At 37.6% G+C, this 20,934-nt stretch overlaps 2 protein-coding genes across 4 annotated transcripts; both read left to right on the forward strand.

The window, feature by feature from the left end:
- Window positions 1–2,473: 2,473 nt before the first annotated feature.
- Window positions 2,474–2,728, forward strand: LOC121465247 (keratin-associated protein 19-3-like). 2 transcript variants are annotated; one of them, XM_041678433.1, is made up of 2 exons: window positions 2,474–2,609; window positions 2,664–2,728. In XM_041678433.1, the coding sequence occupies exons 1-2, from the start codon at window positions 2,474–2,476 to the stop codon at window positions 2,726–2,728; spliced, it is 201 nt and encodes a 66-aa protein (XP_041534367.1). The 2 variants fall into 2 exon arrangements, with proteins under 2 accessions (XP_041534367.1, XP_041534366.1); XM_041678432.1 differs by having other exon boundaries at window positions 2,474–2,728.
- A 13,624-nt stretch (window positions 2,729–16,352) lies between these two features.
- Window positions 16,353–16,607, forward strand: LOC121465248 (keratin-associated protein 19-3-like). Of its 2 annotated transcripts, XM_041678435.1 has the most exons (2): window positions 16,353–16,488; window positions 16,543–16,607. In XM_041678435.1, the coding sequence occupies exons 1-2, from the start codon at window positions 16,353–16,355 to the stop codon at window positions 16,605–16,607; spliced, it is 201 nt and encodes a 66-aa protein (XP_041534369.1). The 2 variants fall into 2 exon arrangements, with proteins under 2 accessions (XP_041534369.1, XP_041534368.1); XM_041678434.1 differs by having other exon boundaries at window positions 16,353–16,607.
- The last annotated feature ends 4,327 nt before the right edge of the window (window positions 16,608–20,934 follow it).

Raw genomic sequence — 20,934 nt, forward strand, 5'->3', positions numbered from 1 at the left:
ATACACAGGTGCAAGTGTGTATTCTTCTGTGAAGTCCTCCTCATCATCAAGAGAAATCTACTTATTGGCTTCCTGATATTGAAGCAGTGTTATCCAAGTCCTGGGGCATAAACACTAGTTAGAGTCTCATTTTGCTACTAGTTAGTTCGGGGACTTTGACCAAACAATTAAGAAGGATAGTGATCATACAAAAAGGGATTGTTGAGAGTTGGAGTTTAATACCCCAAATGGTGGCAAAGAGTGCAAGCTCCCCATAGAGATGTTGTAATGACTGCTTTCACTTACTTATCAAGTTGTGTCATCTCTGCAACACTCTGAGAGTTGGTACACCCCTTCTATGTATCCTGTCACCAGAGACATATCTCCCGATCACTTTTCTGTCCATTTCTAATTTCCAGATTGTTTAACATTGATGTACCCATTCCAGTTATTTGAAATCTAGTAATTAAGTCAGTAAAATTATACCTACTTTTCCTTTATCAGAATGAATGACCCCCAGCCTATTTACATAAAAGATACTGCGAGTCAATTGGATCTTTTCTGCTTGAATTTTTAACTCATTACTAAAACATGTTATTTGCATTTTTGTGGATGTACACTGCTCATATGATTAAATAAGGTTAATTAGCATTTTCATCTTCTTAAGTATTAATCACTTTATGTTTTATGAACTTTTGTGTTCTTATTTTCTTCTCATTCCATATATCTATCTCTCTATTCAGGATCCTTCATCTGTTTTCTTTCTTTTTTTTTTTTTATTTTCTCCTGACCTCACCATTCCCCACTGATGATTTCTGTCTTTACACTAGTCTTTGGTGAGTTAACTTTCTGGTTGAGTGAGAAATGTGATATTTGTCTTTTTGTATCTAGCTTGTTGTACTTAACATGGGGACCTCCAATTCTATCCAAGTTGGGACTTGGGATCAACCTACCCCAGGATCCAGCAATACCACTCTTGGGAATATACCCAAGAGATGCTCTATAATACTACAAAAGCATTTGTTCAACTATGTTCATAGCAGCATTATTTGTAATAGCCAGAACCTGGAAGACTCTTAATTACTGAAATATAATAATTCCCTCTCAGGAAATATTTACTTGGATCATGACAAATATTAAACATGAGTTCTTTTCATCTTAAATTAGGCTTAGCCAAAATTATTCTAATGGGAGTATAGGAAAAACAAAATAATTCACACCAAAGACTAAGTCTATTAAATTTGCAGATTGCAGGGGACCACTATTATAGACATGCATGTTCAACCAATTGCACTTTGATCTCAACTTTTTGTCAATAAAGCACATTTTTGTAATATTTGGAGAATTCAACTGTTCTAAGCTACAACATAGACTTACCCGAGCACTCCTATAAATACATTTAATGACAAGTATGTTCTTATTATGTGATTATTAAAAATAGGCAGATTAATAAAATGGGAGAAAAATAACTTAGATTCAAATTTAACTTTTGAGCTATGTTCAAGAGATGAAACACATAAATATATCTGACCTGCCTGGAAAGATGACTGCATGATTCTGCATGTTCCTGAATCACAACTTCTTGATTTACACACACATGCAGAGAGAGATATACAGACACAGAAAGACAGAGACAGAGATAGATAGATAGAGTGCACTAAATCGTGTTAAATTTCTTTAAGTATATAGCTGTAGAATTTTTTGAATGATTGAAATCTACAACCTAAATAAAGGCACCTATTTATAAACTTGGAGGTTCCTATTTAAATGCAAATAGCAGGGTTTTCTCTGTTTAGTGATGTCTATCAAGCAGACTGTATGGGAGACATGACACTTCAGAAGTCCCATTGAGTTTCACCTATGATTATTTAGAAAACTTAGATATGATTATTGCACTACTAAATGTGATTCTCAGTTGACTGTAGAATGCATGGCATTAAGATACACATCATAGTTTATTTTCATCTTTTTATTTGGACTAACATTTCTACAGTTATGATTCAGTGCATGTGGATTCTTGCCAAAAGAATGATGGCACATCTACTTGGCTTGGGAAAAAAATTCTTCAACAGTGGAATGTCAAAAGAAGAATGAAGTTGGAGGGTAAAGACAACTTCATGAGATACCATTTCAATATTTGAAGTCAAAGAGTTTATTGTAGAGTTGGAAGCTGAGCAACTCAAGCATACACGGGGACTATAAACAGCACAGTATTTTTTTTTTAATTAGAGACAAAGCAATTTTCTAGGCATCCAAAGAAAGCAGAACATCAAACATGCTGCACAGCCTTTAAGTCACCACACATGCAAACAAGGAGAGCATGAGGTTGAGTCCTAAGAAGCAAGATTGTTCACATAGTTTTCAATTTTAATGAATAGTTTTAATGAATTGCATTTAGAGGTGTGGTTTCTCCAGGTATATATAAATGGCCTTGTGCAGCTGAACTGACAACATTGTCCTGCAACTGCAAACCAAACCTACCACTCCAGACATCATGAGCTACTACAGCGGCTACTATGGAGGCCTGGGCTATGGCTATGGAGGCTTTGGGGGCCTGGGCTATGGCTATGGAGGCTGCGGCTGTGGATGTAATAGCATCCGCAGACTGGGCTATGGCTGTGGTTGTGGAGGTTATGGATATGGCTCTGGTTACGGTGGCTATGGATTTGGCTCTGGCTTTGGAGGCTACGGTTATGGCTGTTGTCGCCCTTCATGCTGTGGAGGGTATGGATTCTCCAGCTACTATTGAATAAATATTTGAATCTATAACCCATGGATTACTGTTCTGTGATGCCTTATTTTTTCTAAGCATCTTTACTCTGTGACCTCATTCTTTGCTTTTTCTCTATCCAGAATTTTACTTCCTTTTGTATTACTTGGTGTTTCCTTAAATAGTGTGGAGCATAATAAATGAAGTCTGAATCTTGAGTGTTGATCTTCAGGGATCTATTTCTATACTGACTGGGATGTTATTGTATTCTCACAACTTTAATAAGAAACTTTTTCCTGACACAATTCATTTGCCTTAACCTCAATTGTTTTTTTTAAGATTTTATTTATTTTTAATTTCATTTTGCATTTCAACCTCAGTTTTCCCTCCCACCACTCCTCATTTCCCCCCTCACTTCCACCCCAGCCCACCCCCCATAAATTTCTTCCAATGGGTCAGGACTCAAATGGGGAAGTCAACAATGTCTGTCTGACACATTAAGTCAGGGCAGGATCAAGCCCCTTCCCCCTGCATTAAAGCTCAGCATGGCATCCTACCATAGGGAATGGGCTCCCACAAACTAGCCATTGCTAGATACATGGTGGTCCCACTGCCAGGTGCCCTCAGAAGTCCAACCTTCACCACTGTCTCTCACCAAAACATCAGTTCTGCAACAAAAATAGTTTTTTTGGATTTGTTAATATAATAACTGGCTATGTGGTTTTTTTCTCATAGGTAAAAAATTCAACAAATGTTGATTTATTAACCCCATCCTCTACCCATTTTTTTTCTTTCCCATCTCTGTTTCCATTTAACCATCTTTCTTTGCTCCCTATGGCTTATCAGTTGTCTTTGTCCTCTTTACCACCCTTATCCACAAATTCCTGTACTTTTCCTTCTTTCAAAATATAATAATTCTATGTCTAAGGATTAAAGAAGCATTTACTGAAATAAATCAATATAGTATTAAATTTTAAATAGATTATAAGTTGGTAAGCTAGAAGATGGATGCATAAAGATGTTTTTGTCTATTCTTTTTACATGTCCTTAAAATACTTTAGAGATAAAAAAGCAAACATTTTAAAGAAAATTTTTCCTGAAACAAAAGTGATACCATTCTATTCCAGCTACAGATATGTATGAGCCTATTAAGTGAAGTTTATCACATGATTGAAAATTAAGTAATTTGAATAATTTACATCTCATAAAGATATTGAATCTACTATTAGAAATTCTCCCAAATTATAATTTTAATTTCAAATTCTTTCACTGGTCAATTCCAACATTTTGGAGTTCTTGTTTTTGTTTTTTGGAGACAAATGAGACACATGGAATATTCTATATGTTTTAAGTTGAAAACGTCTTACTAAAACATGACAATATGTTGTTTTTGACTAAATCTGAATTGTTTGATTTTATCAATAAAGTAAAGGGAGCCAGATGATGGAGTGAAACCCAATTAGCTCAGAGAGGCAAAAAAGCACCTAGCATCTTTGTCCTCCACCTATGTCTTCCGAATAAGCCTGCCTAAAACTGAAGGTTCCTCCTTTCTACTTCCTGTGCGCCTCTCTTTGTGGACTCCCACCTCTCTCTTTCTCTGTGGATTTTCCTCGCTCACTTCTTGTCAACCAGGTGGTTGCTCCACCTATGACCTGTGGTAGACTTTATTCTTTACAATTAGCGGAAAACTCTTGGATTAAAGGTATATGCTAGGACTGAGCCATACCACATCTAGAAACAGATTTTTTTTTCAGTAAATAATGCAATGTTAAGGTTCAGAGTGTGACCAAATATCCTGTAATGTTTCCCCTTTTGTCTAAATAGAAAAGACAGGTTTTTAAAGAGTCAAATGAAAACCAAAACATTATGAAATTAGTGGCAATAGAATGCTCACTTATTTTTTGATTTTCCTCTGTCCCATACCCGGTGACTCTTCTGGTCTGAGACAGAGATACAGTGACTTTTTGAGGTTTTCTTTAGCAAGCCCATGTGGGTTTAGAGGAAAGAGTAGTGCTCCTACCCCCAAAACAGCTTTAGTATTTTATTGAATTGGGGCCACATAAAGACCACTTGCCACTTAAGACTGTAGAGGGCAGCAGAAACAAGTATTTGGGAATCTCCCTTGGGAGGGACAGTCATGAGCCAGGGAGAAAGAAGGGAACACCCCACCAGACTGTCCTGCCTCCTACCCACATTGGGTGGTTGATTGGCAGGAAGGGACAACTGCTCAGGAAAGATGGTGGCATGGGTGTTGGTGCTCATCTGGAGCTCTGAGTTGGTCAGCTGGAGGGGGCAATACCACTTGGCCAGTTTACTCTTTGTGTTGGGTTATTTTCTCCAGATGATCTATCTTTTTTCTTCAGATGTTTCACTTATCCAGTGGTCTCTGGTTTCCTTGGTTGGGTCCTTTTATTTTTTTTGAAAGATAAAAGCAAAACCCTGCCCCAACCCTAACTGGGGTCTTCCTGTTTTGCCATGTTATATCTTTCCTAGGGTAAAATGTTTTTTGGCAACAGAAAAAGTTTTCTGTTTCAATTAAATTATTTTGAAAATTTGAGACTAAATATACCTCACTATGTGTAGATAAATATACCTATATTCTGCTTTCTCTTTATATATAGATTCAAGGTTTAAATATATTTGTTTTAAGGTCACAAAGGACATTCACTTTAAATTTCAGCCTGCCTTTTTCAAGCAGTTTTTAAATTTAAGACACTGTAATTCCTATTTGCCTGCCTCTGCTTTCCAGACATTGGGATTACAGTGCTGGGATTAAATGCGTGACCACCACCTCATTAGGCGTATATATAGTGGTTATAATAGTTATTCTCATAGGGTTTTCCTGGTTTAATTAGGTTTTCCATTTCTCCTTAGTTTTTAGTGTTGGGGTTAAACTTTCAAGTTTTTCAAATATGTAATGTATCATCCTGTGAATTTGTTCTTTGGTTTCCTCATTAGGGTTACTGTTGCTGTGAAGAGACACCATGACCATGACAATTCTTCTAAAGAAAGCATTTAATTAGTGTGGTTCACTTTACCATTTCAGAGATTCAGTCCATTATCATTATGAAAGGGATCATGGCAGTATGCAGGCAGAAGTGGTGCTGGAGCCAAGAGTGCTATATCTTGTAGGCAGCTGAAAGTTGACTAACACCCTGGGCAATATCCTGATCATAAGGAAACTTAAAGCCCACTCCTACAGTGACACATTTCCTTCAAAAAGCCGTAGCCACTCCAACAAAGCCACATTTCCTAATGGTATACTCCCTATGAGAATATGGGGGGCAATTACATTCAAACTAACACGGAAATTTTTTAAAATTCTAGTCTAAATTAAACCTGATGCTAATTTGTTCACTATTTCATTATTTTTAGATCTATTGTCTGTTTTGCCTGTAGCAGTTACCAAAATTTACTATTATAAATTTTTGTTTGAGGAAACTGTTTATGATTTCTAATGTCTGTTGTGCAAAATATTTACACAAGTGGGACTCTTTAACATACCTGTGGAAGAGTTTTACACTGAAACCTTTTAAGTGATTTAGAATTATTATAAATTGCACTGGGAAGTCAAAATTTTTTTTGAAAAAAATCTGTTCTTGTAAAGGTACAGTAAAAGTTCAGTCTTTTAAATAAATCACTATAATAGACCATCCTTTAGGTAATGAAGAAGTCAGGGGATTTCTAGGCTGTAGAGCCCTTTGGCTGGATCACATTAATAGCTCTGAGCTTTATTACCATTCTCCATTTTCCTGATTTCTTTTTGATAACAAATTGTGCTAAATTCCGAGGACTGGCTGATTCTTCAATATGGTGATAATTTAGCTGCTTCTGTTCCAGCTGTATTAGTGTCTGTAATTTTTCTGATGTCAAAATTTATTGTTGCATCCACATAGGTTTTCCAGTTAACCATTTTAAAGGTATGTCTGTTGGTGCCTTTGAAAGATTAACAGTTGTTGTGTCCTGCTTATATGCAGTCTCAACAGTTGGTGCCTCTTCTTGATACTGCTTTTTAATACTCTTCTTAGAAGTATTCTTTATTTTATGTTTTTTTTTCTGAGATTAGAGGAATATTAATCTGTGTTTTCCATTGCTGCAACAAATCACATACCAAAAATCCATGGCTATATTATCCAAACATGGCTTTTCCTCTTTGTCCATCTGGCCCTATACACTCCACCCATATTGCACATTGTTTTACCTGACATAAACTTCCATTCACTAGAAGCTGAATATTTATCTCCTGAAGAGGCCAATCTGGAAGCTAAGAATTTGCTGAATTTATGCCTTCCTCTAATTTTGTGTCTACTAAACCTTCTATTTCAATGTCATTTATTTGTAATTTTAGCTTTGGTCTCTGATAATTTATAGCAGTTTGCCAAAATATTTGTTTTCTGGTCCTCCCTGAATCTTTTTTTATCTACTGAGCAAGGGATTTGGAGGGAGTAGGGAAGGCAGAAGGGGAAGATGAGGAGAGAAGGGGAGGGGGAAGAGAACTTGAGGGAATGGGATAGTTGCGATGGAGGAAGGACAGAGACAGAGAGCAAGGAAAGAGATATTTTGACTGAGGGAGCCATTATAAAGCTAGCTAAAAACCTGGCACTAGAAAAATTCCCAGGAATTCACAAGGATGACCCAAGCTAAGACCTTAAGCAATAGAAGAGAGGATGCTCCAACTGGCCTTGCTCTGTAGTCAGATGAATGAATATCTTAAATATTACCATAGAACCTTCATCCAACAGCTGATGGAAACAGAGAAAAAGACCTGCATTGCAGCACTGGACTGAACTCCCAAAGTCCAGCTAAAGAGAGGGAATGAGAATATAAGCAAAGAGGACAAGACCATGGTGGGAACACCCGCTGAAGCAGTTTACCTGAGCTAATGGGAGCTCACCAACTCCAGCTGGACAGGGAAGGAAACGGCGTTTGTCCAAACTAGTCACTCTGAATGTGGGTGACAGTTGTATGGCTGGAGCAAACTGTGGGGCCACTGGCAGTGGCAACAGGACTACTGCTTATACTGATGGCTTTGGAACCTATTCTCTTTGGATGGATGCCTTGCTCAGTCTAGATATAGTAAGGAGGACCTTGGACCTTCCCCAAAACAATGTGCCTTACCCTACTGAGGAGTGGGTGTGGAGTGGAGTGGCAGGGTTAGGTGGAGAGAATAGAAGGAGGGGAGGGAGTGGAAACTGGGAGGGAGTATGTAAAATGAAAAACAATAGTTTTTTTAAAAAAAATAATAAAAAAATATACTTTGGAGCCAAATGCAGGAGTGAAAGTCTAATAGGTCAGAGAGGCTGTTGTAGGAGGGATTGTTTGTGGTTCCCAGTCACCTAGCTAGCTTAGACCCAAAATAATCACACAGAAACCATATTATTTAAATACCTGCTTGGCCCATTAGCTGTAGCTTCTTATTGGCTAACTCTTGCATATTAATTTAACCCGTCTCTATTGATCTTGTATCACCATGTGGCAGTGGCTTACCAGGTAATGTTTCCAGCATCTGACTCCAGTGGCTCCAAGGTGTCTCTCTGACTCTGTCTTCCTCCTCCCATGCTATAGGCCAAAGCAGTTTCTTTATTCATTAACAAATAAAAGCAACACATGGACAGAAGGACCTCCCACACAAAGAGGCAAAGAAAACACCTAGCAGACTGACTTTCCTTCTCTGCTGACATTCCAGATATACCTCTTCTTCTCCACTGTCTCAAATGAGACTACCTGAAGCTGAATGTCTGTCCCTTCTACTTCCCATGCATTTCTCTAGCCATCCTCCTGACTCCTTCTTACTCTGTTTTTTATTTTGTTCATTTCCCATCAAATGGTTGCTTGCTCCACCTCTTGACCTTTGATTGACTTTATTTAATCCTGTCTACAATATTCAAGAAGAAGGCTCTTGAATTTAAGGTGTGTGCTAGGGCTGAGTCACACCATAACTAGAAACAGTTTTTCTTCATTAAATAACGCAAACACAAGGTTCATAGTGTGATTAAATATCCTGCAACAACAATATTATGTAGGGAGAAAAGATATTCCTCGTTAAGTACAAGTCTTAGCAACCATATAAATCTTTTACTAGTAGTATATTGAAAAGGTTCATGTCTGAATTTTATTTGAAGAATTCTAGAATATCTTATCATTTTATAACCTGAAGTATAATTTAATATAAGAGTAAAATAAATTATATAAATCAAAATAACATTCCCACATCTAATCTTAAACTTTGAAGTTGCACATTTCAGAATTGTGTTAAATATAAGTCTGATAATTTCCTGTTCTTTAAAAAATGTGGATTTCAGCCAGGTAGTGGCACACACCTTTAATCTCAGCACCCAGGAGGCAGAGGTAGGTGGATCTCTCTGAGTTGGAGGCCAGCCTGGTATACAGGAGCAAGTTCCAGGACAGTCTCCAAAGCAACAGAGAAGCCCTATCTCGAAAACCCAAAAAAGGTGGATTTTATTTCCCTTTTGATATGATTTTTATTTTGTTATTGTTAAATATCAGCTGTTTTTATTTGCTATTTTAAGAGGTATGTGTATTACTTGAACACAAGAATGACCCCAGCCAAGACCCTAAGCAATAGTGGAGAGGGTGCCTGAACTGGAATTTCCTGTAATCAGGTTGATGACTACCTTAATTGTCATCATAGAACCTTCATCTAGTAACTGATGGAAGCATATGCAGAGATTCACAGCTTAGTACTGGACTAAGCTCCAAAGTCCAGTCAAAAAAGAGGGAAGAGCAGTGATATGAGCAAAGAGGTCAAGACCATGATGCGGTATCCACTGAAACAGCTGACCTGAGCTAATGGGAACTCACTGCCTCTGGACTGACAGATGAGGACCCAGCATAGAACAAAACTATGCCCATTGAATGTGGGTGACAGTTGTATGGCTGGGGCAGTCTATGGGACCACTAGAAGTGGGACCAGGATTTATCCCTACTGCTTGTACTGGATTTTTGGAGCTCATTCTCTTTGGGGAGATACTATGCTCAGCCTAGATATAGCTGGCCTGGCCTTGGCCTTGCCTCAAAGTGATGTGCTAGACTTTGTTGACTCCCCATGGGAGACCTTACCCTCTCTGAGGAGTGGAGGGGGAGGAGATGGAGAAAGCAGGAGGAGGGATGGGAGGGGTGGTATTGGGAATTGGGATTGTTATGCAAAATGATAAAATAAAAAAGAAGATATTATTAGGCACTGTATGTAACCTGTCCATATTGGTGTAAGGCATTATAAGAAAAAAATATTTCTCAAAATAAAAAAGAGACAAAAATAAAAAAAAAACATTTAAGTAGCCAATTACTCCATATAAACATGTGAAGTCAATGGCACCAGTGGTCTGAGAAACGTGTGCTCAAATCTGAGTTAGGGTTAGTACCACACAGCCATTAAAACATCAGAACACTCAGCATTTGTGACTATATGCAAGACTGTAAATCTGAAGGGACTTTTGCACAGTGTCTCTTAAAATACACAATAATAAAGGCACTTTAGGAAACATGCCATGGCTATTAAAGCTCACATTCATATTTCCCGTGATTTCACTCCTGGGAATGCATCCAACAAATATGAGTGCATATAATCATGAAAACAAATGTGTAAAGATATTTATAGGATTTTTATTAACAGCCAACCCAAACTAAAAAAAAAACAAAAAAAACAGATTTCCAGGATAGATATCACATAATTGATAGGTAAATGAAGTAATAAGGGAGGCGGCGGGGCTGCATCCCCAACACCCCAGCCGCCTGCCCGGCTAGCTTATGCCCCGAAATAATTACACGGACACTGTATTCCTCCAAACACTGCCTGGCCCATTCTCTTCTAGGCTAATTCTCACATATTAATTTAGCCCATCTCTAATCATCTGTATGTAGCACCCCAAGGTGCGCTTACCGGGGAGATTCCAGCCTAGTCCATCCTGGGTCAGAGCTTCATCCCGGGAGCGGGGCATGGTGTCTCTCTCTGAGGCGTCTGCTCCCGAGAGAGCTGTGGAGTCTCTGACCTCACTTCCTCTTCCTCCCAGCGTTCTGTTCTGTTTACTCCTCCCACCTATCCTCTAACCAATAAAATGGGCCAAGGCAGATCCTTTATTAGCCAATGACCTTCCTCCATCAGGTAAATCTTGTGGTATATTTCTCCATAGCCCCCAGAAAGAAATATGTATTACTATGTGGAACAATAGGAGAAACCATGCCTGTCCTGAACGAATAACCACTGTGTGTTCTTGTGAATATAAATTTCAAGAAGGAACAAAAATGTTGGGAGCAGTGAGATCCCAGATCCTGAATTTCTTGTAATCCCCTGATCTGAGTGCCTACAGCTGCTCTGAGCACAAAACCTTCAGGAGTTCCTGATGGCAGGAGAGTGGTTTCTGATGGGTTTGGCTGGGGCATGGCTATCTCTATATAATCTACCCCTGAACACAATAAAGGGGGCATTCCTGGAGAATTGAAGGATGACCTATGTCGCTATCTCTCTGTGTGTGTCTGTGTATTTTAACCTCCTGCCCTTTGCCCAAAGCTTGGTAACTGGGTTCAAGCGCACCGAGCACAGACACGGGGGCACGGTGTGTGGCACAAAAGGATGCATGCTGATCATATTAACACGTTTAAATTCATCTCATTTAGTCTGCCAGTACCCACCTCGTTTTCATCCCTTCTTCTCTGCGTGACCAGGATGACTGGTTCATGGAATTTGGTTTCTGTTTTTCTTATTCTATAAACAGCTTAGTGAGTAGATATTTTCAGCAAACTTCTTAAATTTGCATAGTATACATATTTTAATGTACTATGTCTTCTTGAGATTTATTTGTCTATCTGTGTGTATGTTTGTGTCTCTGAATGATTATGGTATATAGCTTTGCATGCCCATGAAGACCAGAAAATGGTGTCAAATTCCCCGAGGCTGGAGTTTCGGTGGTCCTGAGCTGCTTGATGGAGGGCCTGAGAACTGAACGTGACGCTGTAGGAGCAGCAGTTGCTCCTAAGTGCTAAGCCATCACTCCAGCCCCTTGTATTGTGCTTTAAAAGCAAGCAAACAGCAAGAACAATAAAAACAGAAATCTCAAAGATGTTTCCTGAAAATTGCTTAATATCTTTTCTAAGATATTTGCATATTCATCATTATTAAAAATGCTTAAATTTTGGTAATACTTCATTTTGAAACATACTATATTTAACCATCTTATTTCCTGTACTCATTTGCCTTGTCATTTCTGGATGAACTATTTTTTAGATATCCCCAGAAGAAAGTCAATATGTGGGTGACTCGATGGTTAATCCTATTGGTTGGTTAGATGGAATTTGGACTTCTGGAGGAGACAAGTCACTGGCATGTTGCAAGGGAATTTCTAGGCTGGATTGAGGGAGTGTCTAAGAAGCTCAAAAACCTGCACTAACTGTGGGCAGGACCGATCACTGAGCTGGAGTCATTGACTGAACATAAAGGAATAAGGGAAACCCAAACTGAGTGCTAAGATGCACAAGGGTCAGCTTTCTAAATGAAGACACAATGTGACCAGCCAACTCAAGAACTTTACAGCAGGACTTCCTGGCCTGGTGCCTCCAATCATGATGGCACCCTCAAATCATGAGTGAAATAAACACAGTCTTCCTTTCTTGAGTGGTTTTTGTGAAATATTTTGCTAAATAGTGAGAAAGCAACAGCAATAGGAAATAACCAGCAAAGAGTATGGTGCTTACTTCGATAAACCTGGTACTCTTCAAGTAAATTGCATTTTCTCTTGTGTTATATTTTAGCATGATATCAGATTTTATTTGAAAATCTTTCCTTTAGTACCCTTGTATATGAATTTATAAGTAATCATTTATCTATCTGTGCTATGGTTACTGAGTTTAAATAAAAATGCCATATCATTTCAGAAAAAAAAATTGAGGGCTTACTGAATTTCAGTGTTCTAGTACAGTTCATGTTTAATAAAGATTATCTCTTTGAAATTGTATCAGAAGATCTCTGAAATAAACGCATTATGTAGTGCACTCACATTCACAAGTAAATGTATCTGTGTCTAAGAGTGTACAGTGCATCATGTAGCTTGTGTGTGTGTGTAGGAGTGTACATGATGTGGGAGTGTCATATATCAATCTGTTGATTTCATTGGTTAATAAAGAAACTGCTTGGCCTGATAGGTTAGAACATAGGTAGGTGGAATAAATAGAACAGGATGCTGGGTAGAAGGAAGTGAAGTCAGATGCCATGCCGCTCCTTTACAGGACAGACACAATGAAGCAAGCCGCCAGGTCAGGCATGCTGAATCTTTCCCGGTAAGACTGGTGCCACACAGATTATTAGAGATGGGTTGATCGGGATATGAGAATTAGCCAGTAAGGGCTAGAGCTAATGGGCCAAGCAGTGTTTAAAAGAATACAGTTTGTGTGTTGTTATTTCGGGTATAAAGCTAGCTGGTGGCTGGGAGCTGGGAGGCGGGGCAGCTCCTTCTACAGTGCATCATGTAGCTTGTGTGTGTGTGTGGTGTGTGTGTGTGTGTGTGTAGCAGTGTACAGTGCATCAAGTAGCTTGTGTGTGTGCAGTGGAGTATATGCTTCATCGTGTAACTTGTGTATGTGTGTAGAGGAGTGTACATTGCATTATGTAGCTTGTTTATGTGTGTAGAGGAGTTATGTTGCATCATGGAGCCTGTGTGTGTATGTGTGCAGAGGAGTATACATTGTATCATGTGACTGTATGTGTATATAGAAGACTACATATGGTTTTATGTGTGCTCTTCTTATTTTTTCTATTCCTTCTAAAAGGGATATCAAAATTATTTACTCATCTGGAAAGTAAGACCTGTAAGTAAAACATGTCAGGCTCTGAAATACAAGTGCCATCTAATCTCACCTTAATGTGGAGCTAAGAGTTCATACCAAAGGCGAAAAAATGGTGGATAACATGACTATAGTTGATGATAATCAGTTTATTTTCTTAAGCAGTAGAGAGGATTCTGAGTGCTTTCAAATTCAAAGAATTTAAAAATTTCCAACATGATAGACCAGTTAATTGTTCTGATCTGTGTGAATATCTAGACTCTAAATTACAAAGATTATCTCAGAGATATTTGCATCCCCATGTTTATTGATGCTTTATTCATTACAGCAAAGAACTTAAAGAATTTGATTCAACCTTGGAATGCATCAATAGATGAATGGATAGTCGAAGTGATATTTATCTAATGTACCTATCATTTATTTACATCTATCTATCTATCTATCTATCTATCTATCTATCTATCTATCTATCTTCTATCATCTATATACCTATCTATAGTACTATTCAGTAATACAATCAAAGCAATTACTGGAAAAAGAATGGACTTATCCTCAGCTGCCCAAGGAACTAACTGGGGACCTTGGCTTGGGTATCTGGGAGCCACTCTAGGTTCAAGTCTCTTGCCAACTCTAAGGTGGCTCCCTTAACTAAGAATTGTGCTTCCGTGCTCCCCTATCTAACCTTCCTTTATCCCCAACCTCCTTTTTCCCCAAGTTCCCCCCATTCTCCCCTTCTCCCTTTACTCTCCCCATCTCCCCTTACCACCATCCCACCCCACCCCCAAGATCTCAATTTTCTCCCCGGCCATTTTGTCTACTTCCCATAGCCAATAGGACAACTATATGTTTTTCCTTTGGTTCACCTTCTGAAATGACCCTATCCTATAGCAATACTGACGAATATTTTGCATATCATCATAGAACCTTCATGTGGTGATGGATGGAGATAGAGACAGAGACCCAGACTGGAGCACTGGACTGAGCTCCCAAGGTCCCAATGAGGAGCAGATGGAGGGAGAACATGAGCAGAGAAGTCAGGACCACGAGGGGTGCACCCACCCACTGAGACAGTGGAGCTGATCTATTGGGAGCTCACCAAGGCCAGCTGGACTGTGACTGAAAAAGCATGGGATAAAACTGGACTCTCTGAGCATGGCGAACAATGAGGGCTGCAGAGAAGCCAAGGACAATGGCACGGTGTTTTGAACCTACGTAATGTGCTGGCTTTGTGGGAGCCTAGCCAGTTTGGATGTTCACCTTCCTAGAAATGGATGGAGAGGGGAGGACCTAGGACTTACCACAGGGCAGGGAACCCTGACTGCTCTTTGGACTGGAGAGGGAGGGGGAGAGGAGTGGGGGAGGGGGAGAAGGGTGGGAGGAGGGGGAGAAGGGTGGGAGGAGGGGGAGGGAAATGGGAGGCTGGGAGGAGGTGGAAACTTGTTTTTTTTTTCTCCTTTTCTCAATAAAAAAAATGAAAAAAAAAGAATGGACTTAAATAATAAATATTAAGTAAGGTCACACACAGAAAATGTTCCCTTCATATGTATAACCTACCCAAAACAAATGGACATGTGGGTAAAGGATTACATATAGAAAAGATAATTGTGTGTGTGTGTGGTGAATCAAAAATTGTTTTATAAACTAATCTTATTCATACATATAGGATTTTTATGATGTTTGATATCAGCTCTAAAAATTTTATTTGATAATTTTATGTATTGTTAGATATACTATGTTTTTCTCTTTACATTTTTTTTGTTATTTTTCTGTTTTACAGTTTTTAAGATTCAAAAAATTTTGGTAGATTATTAGTAACCCAGTGCTCTTTCATTTTGTATTTTGTTTCAAAAATGTCCTTGAATATCACTTAAGTTACTATAAACAGAAATTAAGCCAAGTTCAAATGGATCTGAGTGAATTAGTAGCCAGGCAGGTGGTGTTAATACCCATATATGATGCTTTAAACTCACAATGGAATCATATTTTCTAAAAAGATATTGGTTAATGTGGAAAGAGGATTTGTAGAAAGGAGGGTACATTGAGAGTGGTAGAAAGGAGTTAAGAAAGCTTAGGGATAAGAGCAATAGAATCTGCTATATCCAAGTGTGAAATTGTCAAAGAATAGATTTTAAAAATAAGTAATGGTATTTGATGAAATTTCATTTGACAATCCTACAGTGTGATCACGAAGGAAAGGTTATACTTTCAAAGCTAATTGATGACTAAGAATTGGGGAAAGACTAAGAGAAGGAGCCGGGAGAGCTAACTGAATATTTATTATCGAAATCAAGATAAAAAAGCTTGACAAAGAATAGATGGGGGTGATGTCAAAAAATTCTAATAAGTCAAGAAATGTTGTTTCCTTTATATTTGGTGATTTGGTATTCACTAAAGATTTTGTGGTGATGCCATAAGTGCCTGGAGGCACAAACCCTGAGCTAAAGGGATGATGGTTAGCTAAAACAATGGAATGCAAATTAAAAAGAAATGCAGTCCAAAATTGCGTAATTACAAGGTTACTGGAAGCTATCAACCAGATTAGAAGATTTTAATTAGAACACTTAGCATGGCCTTTGAAGAGCGTAAAATCATTTTTCATCTTGGAAGCATTTCCTCTACTGGAATGCAAACTCATTAAAAAGTAATGATTACTAACAATTCCTTAATAGAAGTGTGGAACTTTTGTTAAGTAACAAAGAAACTATTTAAATGAATTTATAGACTGGAAATTATTCTGTTGCATGGAGATCGGATCACATGTCCTTGTTTACTATGTTCAACACGGTATAAAAGCATCCAGGAAAGCTAGGCACATACACACCACACTCAGTTCATCTCCAGTGCAAAACAGTTCATCTCTCCCGGAACCATGAGCTACTACAGCGGCTACTACAGAGGCCTGGGCTACGGCTATGGTGGCTTTGGGGGCCTGGGCTATGGCTATGGAGGCTGCGGCTGTGGATGTAATAGCATCCGCAGACTGGGCTATGGCTGTGGTTGTGGAGGTTATGGATTTGGCTCTGGCTACGGAGGCTATGGATGTGGCTCTGGCTTCGGAGGCTACGGTTATGGCTGTTGTCGCCCTTCATGCTGTGGTGGATATGGTTTCTCCAGATTCTACTGAGTGAACAGCTGATCTTCCGACTACCTTCCTTATACCGTCCAGCTTTAGAAGGGAACATGCTCTCTTTGTTATAGAGAAGACATTTATGGTTTATTGATTATTGTTCTGAAAGAAACTGGTCATCAATCACTCTGGAAGAATCGAGACTCCCCAATTGAATTCATAGATTCATCTATTATATGCAGTCACTAACATTTGTTGTGGCTCTTCATGGTCTGTAATTTAAATTCATCATAATAAATATGTTGAACTGACCTAGCAAACATGAATCTGTCATCTTTTTCCATACATTATAATCCAGAATGTGGGCTTATATTCAGAATGTCAGTTCTTTGTATCAGCCAATGATTTGCTTCACTAATATTTTATTTAAAAATAAATTTAATTCAAATTATACCTACTGTTTGACTTCCTGTGTTGGATACCATTCTAAACGTACAGGATATAAAGGTATGTGATAGGTTAAAACATGGTTACCTTTGTGTGTTTTTTCTTTTGTTTTCAGCAATTGTTTTAATTTCCTTTTTTTGTTGAAAATAGATTTGTTCATGTAATAAGATTATAGTGCCCCTCTACCAACTCTTTCTAAATATTCCCCATCTCACTAACCATAAAAATTCACACCATTTTTTTCTTTCCTCATTAGAAAACAAATAGACATTTAAAACATATTAATATAATTAATAATGGTGACAATAAATAAAATAAAATAAAAAATAAAATAAAATAGGACAAAAACAAACAAGCAAAAAAGAGACAAAGAAAACATACAGACCGGTTTTATAATCTGATTCTGTGCACAATTATGTCTAAGACTTGGTTTCATAGAATTACTTATTCCAAAGTATTTGTTGGTAAAAAGTAGTATTTGTGCTCAAAGAGTAATATTTCCCATTAGCATCACATTGAGGTTTCAATCTTATAATGTCTTTTACATATAATCAATTCAGTTTTGAATACTGATTAACTTACAAATAGTTCTGCCACTTATGAAGTAAGGTTCATTTAATTTACTTTTTAGTTTTGTAAAGTGTGAAGCTCCTGCTGTCCTAAAGGTGCTGTTTGTCTAATCTAAGTTCCAGAAATCTCTGAATTAAAAATACCTGGAATACATTTTCCAGTTTAGTTTTTTGGGGTACATAGTCACGTAATGTTTGTTTGAGGTTTATATTATAATTAGATCTACAAATTTTATATTATTTAAGACCTCTTAGGGGAAAGAAAATCTCTGTTTTAACTAATGTCTTAATGCTTTGGATTACAGTCTCTCTTCCTTCCTCCCTCTCTCTCCCTCTTTTATGGATGAGTTCTCGAGCCCAGGATATACCAGAACTTAAGAATGTGCTTGTACTTCTGATCTCTTTGCCACCACCTCCTACATGCTGGAATAGGGGGAAATACTGCCCTACCAGGTGCATAGAATGCAGAAGAACAAACCCAGGACTTCACGTTAGGCAATAAGTCTGACAATTGAAAGACATTCCCACCTGAAATATAATTTTCTTAATATCCACTTCTCCTCTCATCCTCTCTCGGGGAGCAAAATTTGTGTCCTTGTCAGGTGACTTTCACTCGCAACAGAATGCCACCCTAGAAGGTTTGAGAGAGAAAAACATCAATTAACTGTAACATCACTTTCTCCATCATATTATTATAATATAATATTATATATTGTTGTATTAGTATATTTAAGATAATATTTATTTAATAATATTAAATAATTTTTTCTCTCATTTTTATATGCTGTTATGGTTTGTTTCTTGCTTAACTTCTTTTTGAATATGGCAATAATTATTTGATAATTTTTTAAAATGGCTGCTTGGTGTATTTTTATATTTATGTATTTATTTTTAATTTTTGGTAGTATTGTACATTAGCACAATGCATCATGATTTCACTCAGCTTCAACACTCACATCTCATTTCCCTTCAACTTCTGTCATCTCCGTTGCTCTTCCTCTTCCTCCTCTCATGACTAGGCTTCTCCCTGCTCCCTTCTCCTTTCCCCCATTCCTTTGCAGGCTACATTGAGGGAGGCACAGCTACTGCATGCTCATAATTACAAAATCTGTGTTATATTGAGAAGTTACACTCACGTTATTCTTCCCTCTTCTTCAGTTCCCTCCATTCTTTCCTCCCCTCTTTCACCATGCTCCCTCTGCCTTGGAAATTGTATCATATATGTCCCATTTGGGGTTTATTTTATTTTTAGTTGAAAGATAAGTTTTTATATATTTATGAACAATGTGATTTTTGTATCTGGTAGAGCATAGAATGAATGAATAAGAAATATTGATAAATCCATCACTCATTATACTTACCATTTGGTACTCTTTGACACTTTTCATTAAGATTTACATCTTTGTTGCTAATTTTGATGTTTTAGATAGGCTTTTTTAGTACATATTATACCACTAATTTATATTATGTATAAATGACTTACAAAATTATATTTAGAAATATATATATTTACATATATACATGTATACAACAATTAATGGAAAGGGTCCACGATCTGAAAAAGAGCAAGGGGTGATATATGGAATTATTGTGAGGGTTGAAGGAAAGGGAGAAATAAAGTGATTATTCATATTGTTCTATTATTAAATAAACCTAGGGTGTTAGACATTGGGGTAAAACATAATTGATACAAAGAGCTTTGAAGGAATGATCACCTGTCCTGCCTCTCCACACTTTTCAGATTGAAAAGACCCGTGACTCTTTCTAAATCCTTACCTTTTCTTCCTATGACTCTCTATCCTAATCTGGGTCAGCAAAAACTATGGTTAATTCTGGTCAGTTGATATTAGCCATTTGGGCAAGTGTAAGATGGTATCTCAGAGTTGTTTTGATTTGCATTTCCCTAATTACTAAGAATGTTGAGCAATTTCTTACATATCTTTTGGTCATTTGAGATTCTTCTGTTGAGAATTCTCTGTTTAGGTCTGTACCCCATTTTTTAATTGAAATATTTGGTATTTTGATGCCTACTTTCTTGAGTTCTTTGCATATTCTGGAGTTCAATCCTCTGTCAGATGTGTGGTTGGTGAAGATCTTTCCCTGTTCTTTAGGCTTCAATTTTGTCTTATTTACCATGTCTTTTGCCTTACAGAAGTTTTCAGTTTTAGGAGGTCCCATTTATTGATTGTTGCTCTCAGTGTCTGTGTTACTGGTGTTATAGTTAGGAAGTAGTCTCCTCTGCCTATGTGTTTAAGGGTACTTCCCACTTTCTCTTCAATGAGGTTCAGTGTGGCTCGATTTATGTTCAGGTTTTTGATCCATTTGGACTTAAGTTTTGTGCGTGGGGATAGATGTGGGTCTATTTAAATTCTTCTACCAGTTGACATCCAGTTATGCCAGCATCATTTGTTGAAGAAACCTTCTTTTTTTCTATTGTACAGTTTTGGCTTCTTTGTAAAAAATCAGGTGTTCATAGGTGTGTGGATCAAGGTCAGGATTTTCAATTCAATTCCATTGGTACACATATTTGCTTTTTTTTATGGCAACACCAAGATGTTTTTATTACTATAGCTCTATAGTAGAGCTTGAAGTCTGGAATGTTGATGCCTCCAGAATTCCTTTATTGTACAGGATTGTTTTAACTTTATTTGGTTTTTGTTTTTCCATATGAAATTGAGTATTGTTCTTTTGAGGTCTGTGAAGATTTGTGTTGGGATTTTGATGGAGATTCCATTGAATTTGTAGATTGCCATTTTCATTATGTTGATCCTACTACCTATCCAAGAGCCTGGGAGGTCATTCCATTTTCTATATCTTCTTCAATTTCTTTCTTTAGAGACTTGTTCTTTTCAGGTTAAAGATTTCGCTTGTTTGGTTAGAGGTACCCAAAGATATTTTATATTATTTGTGGCTATTGTAAAGGGTGATGTTTTGGAGAGGATGTGGAGTAAAGTAACAGTCCTCCACTGCTGGTGAAGGTGTAATCTTGTATAGCCACCTTGAAAATCAGTATGACAGCTTATCAGAAAATTGAGAATCAATAACTCTCAAGACCCAGCATATACCCAAAGGATACTTAATCATACCACAAGGACACTTGCTCAACTATTTTTATAACAGCATTATTTATAATATCCAGAACCTAGAAACAATCCAGATGGCTCTCAACTAGAGAATGGATAATGAGAATGTGGTACATTTACACAATGGAGTATTACTCAGCTGTAAAAAATAATGGCATCACGAAATTTTCAGGCAAATGGATAGATCTAGAAAAAAAACATTTTTACTGAGGTAACCCAGAATTAGAAAGACAAACATGGTATACATCATTCATAAGTGGATATGTAGTAATAAGAGCAGCGGGG

This window comes from Microtus oregoni, unplaced genomic scaffold (genome assembly GCF_018167655.1).
Source record: "Microtus oregoni isolate MIOR12 unplaced genomic scaffold, Mior012 000030F_ref0000283, whole genome shotgun sequence".
NCBI classification, from domain to species: domain Eukaryota; kingdom Metazoa; phylum Chordata; class Mammalia; order Rodentia; family Cricetidae; genus Microtus; species Microtus oregoni.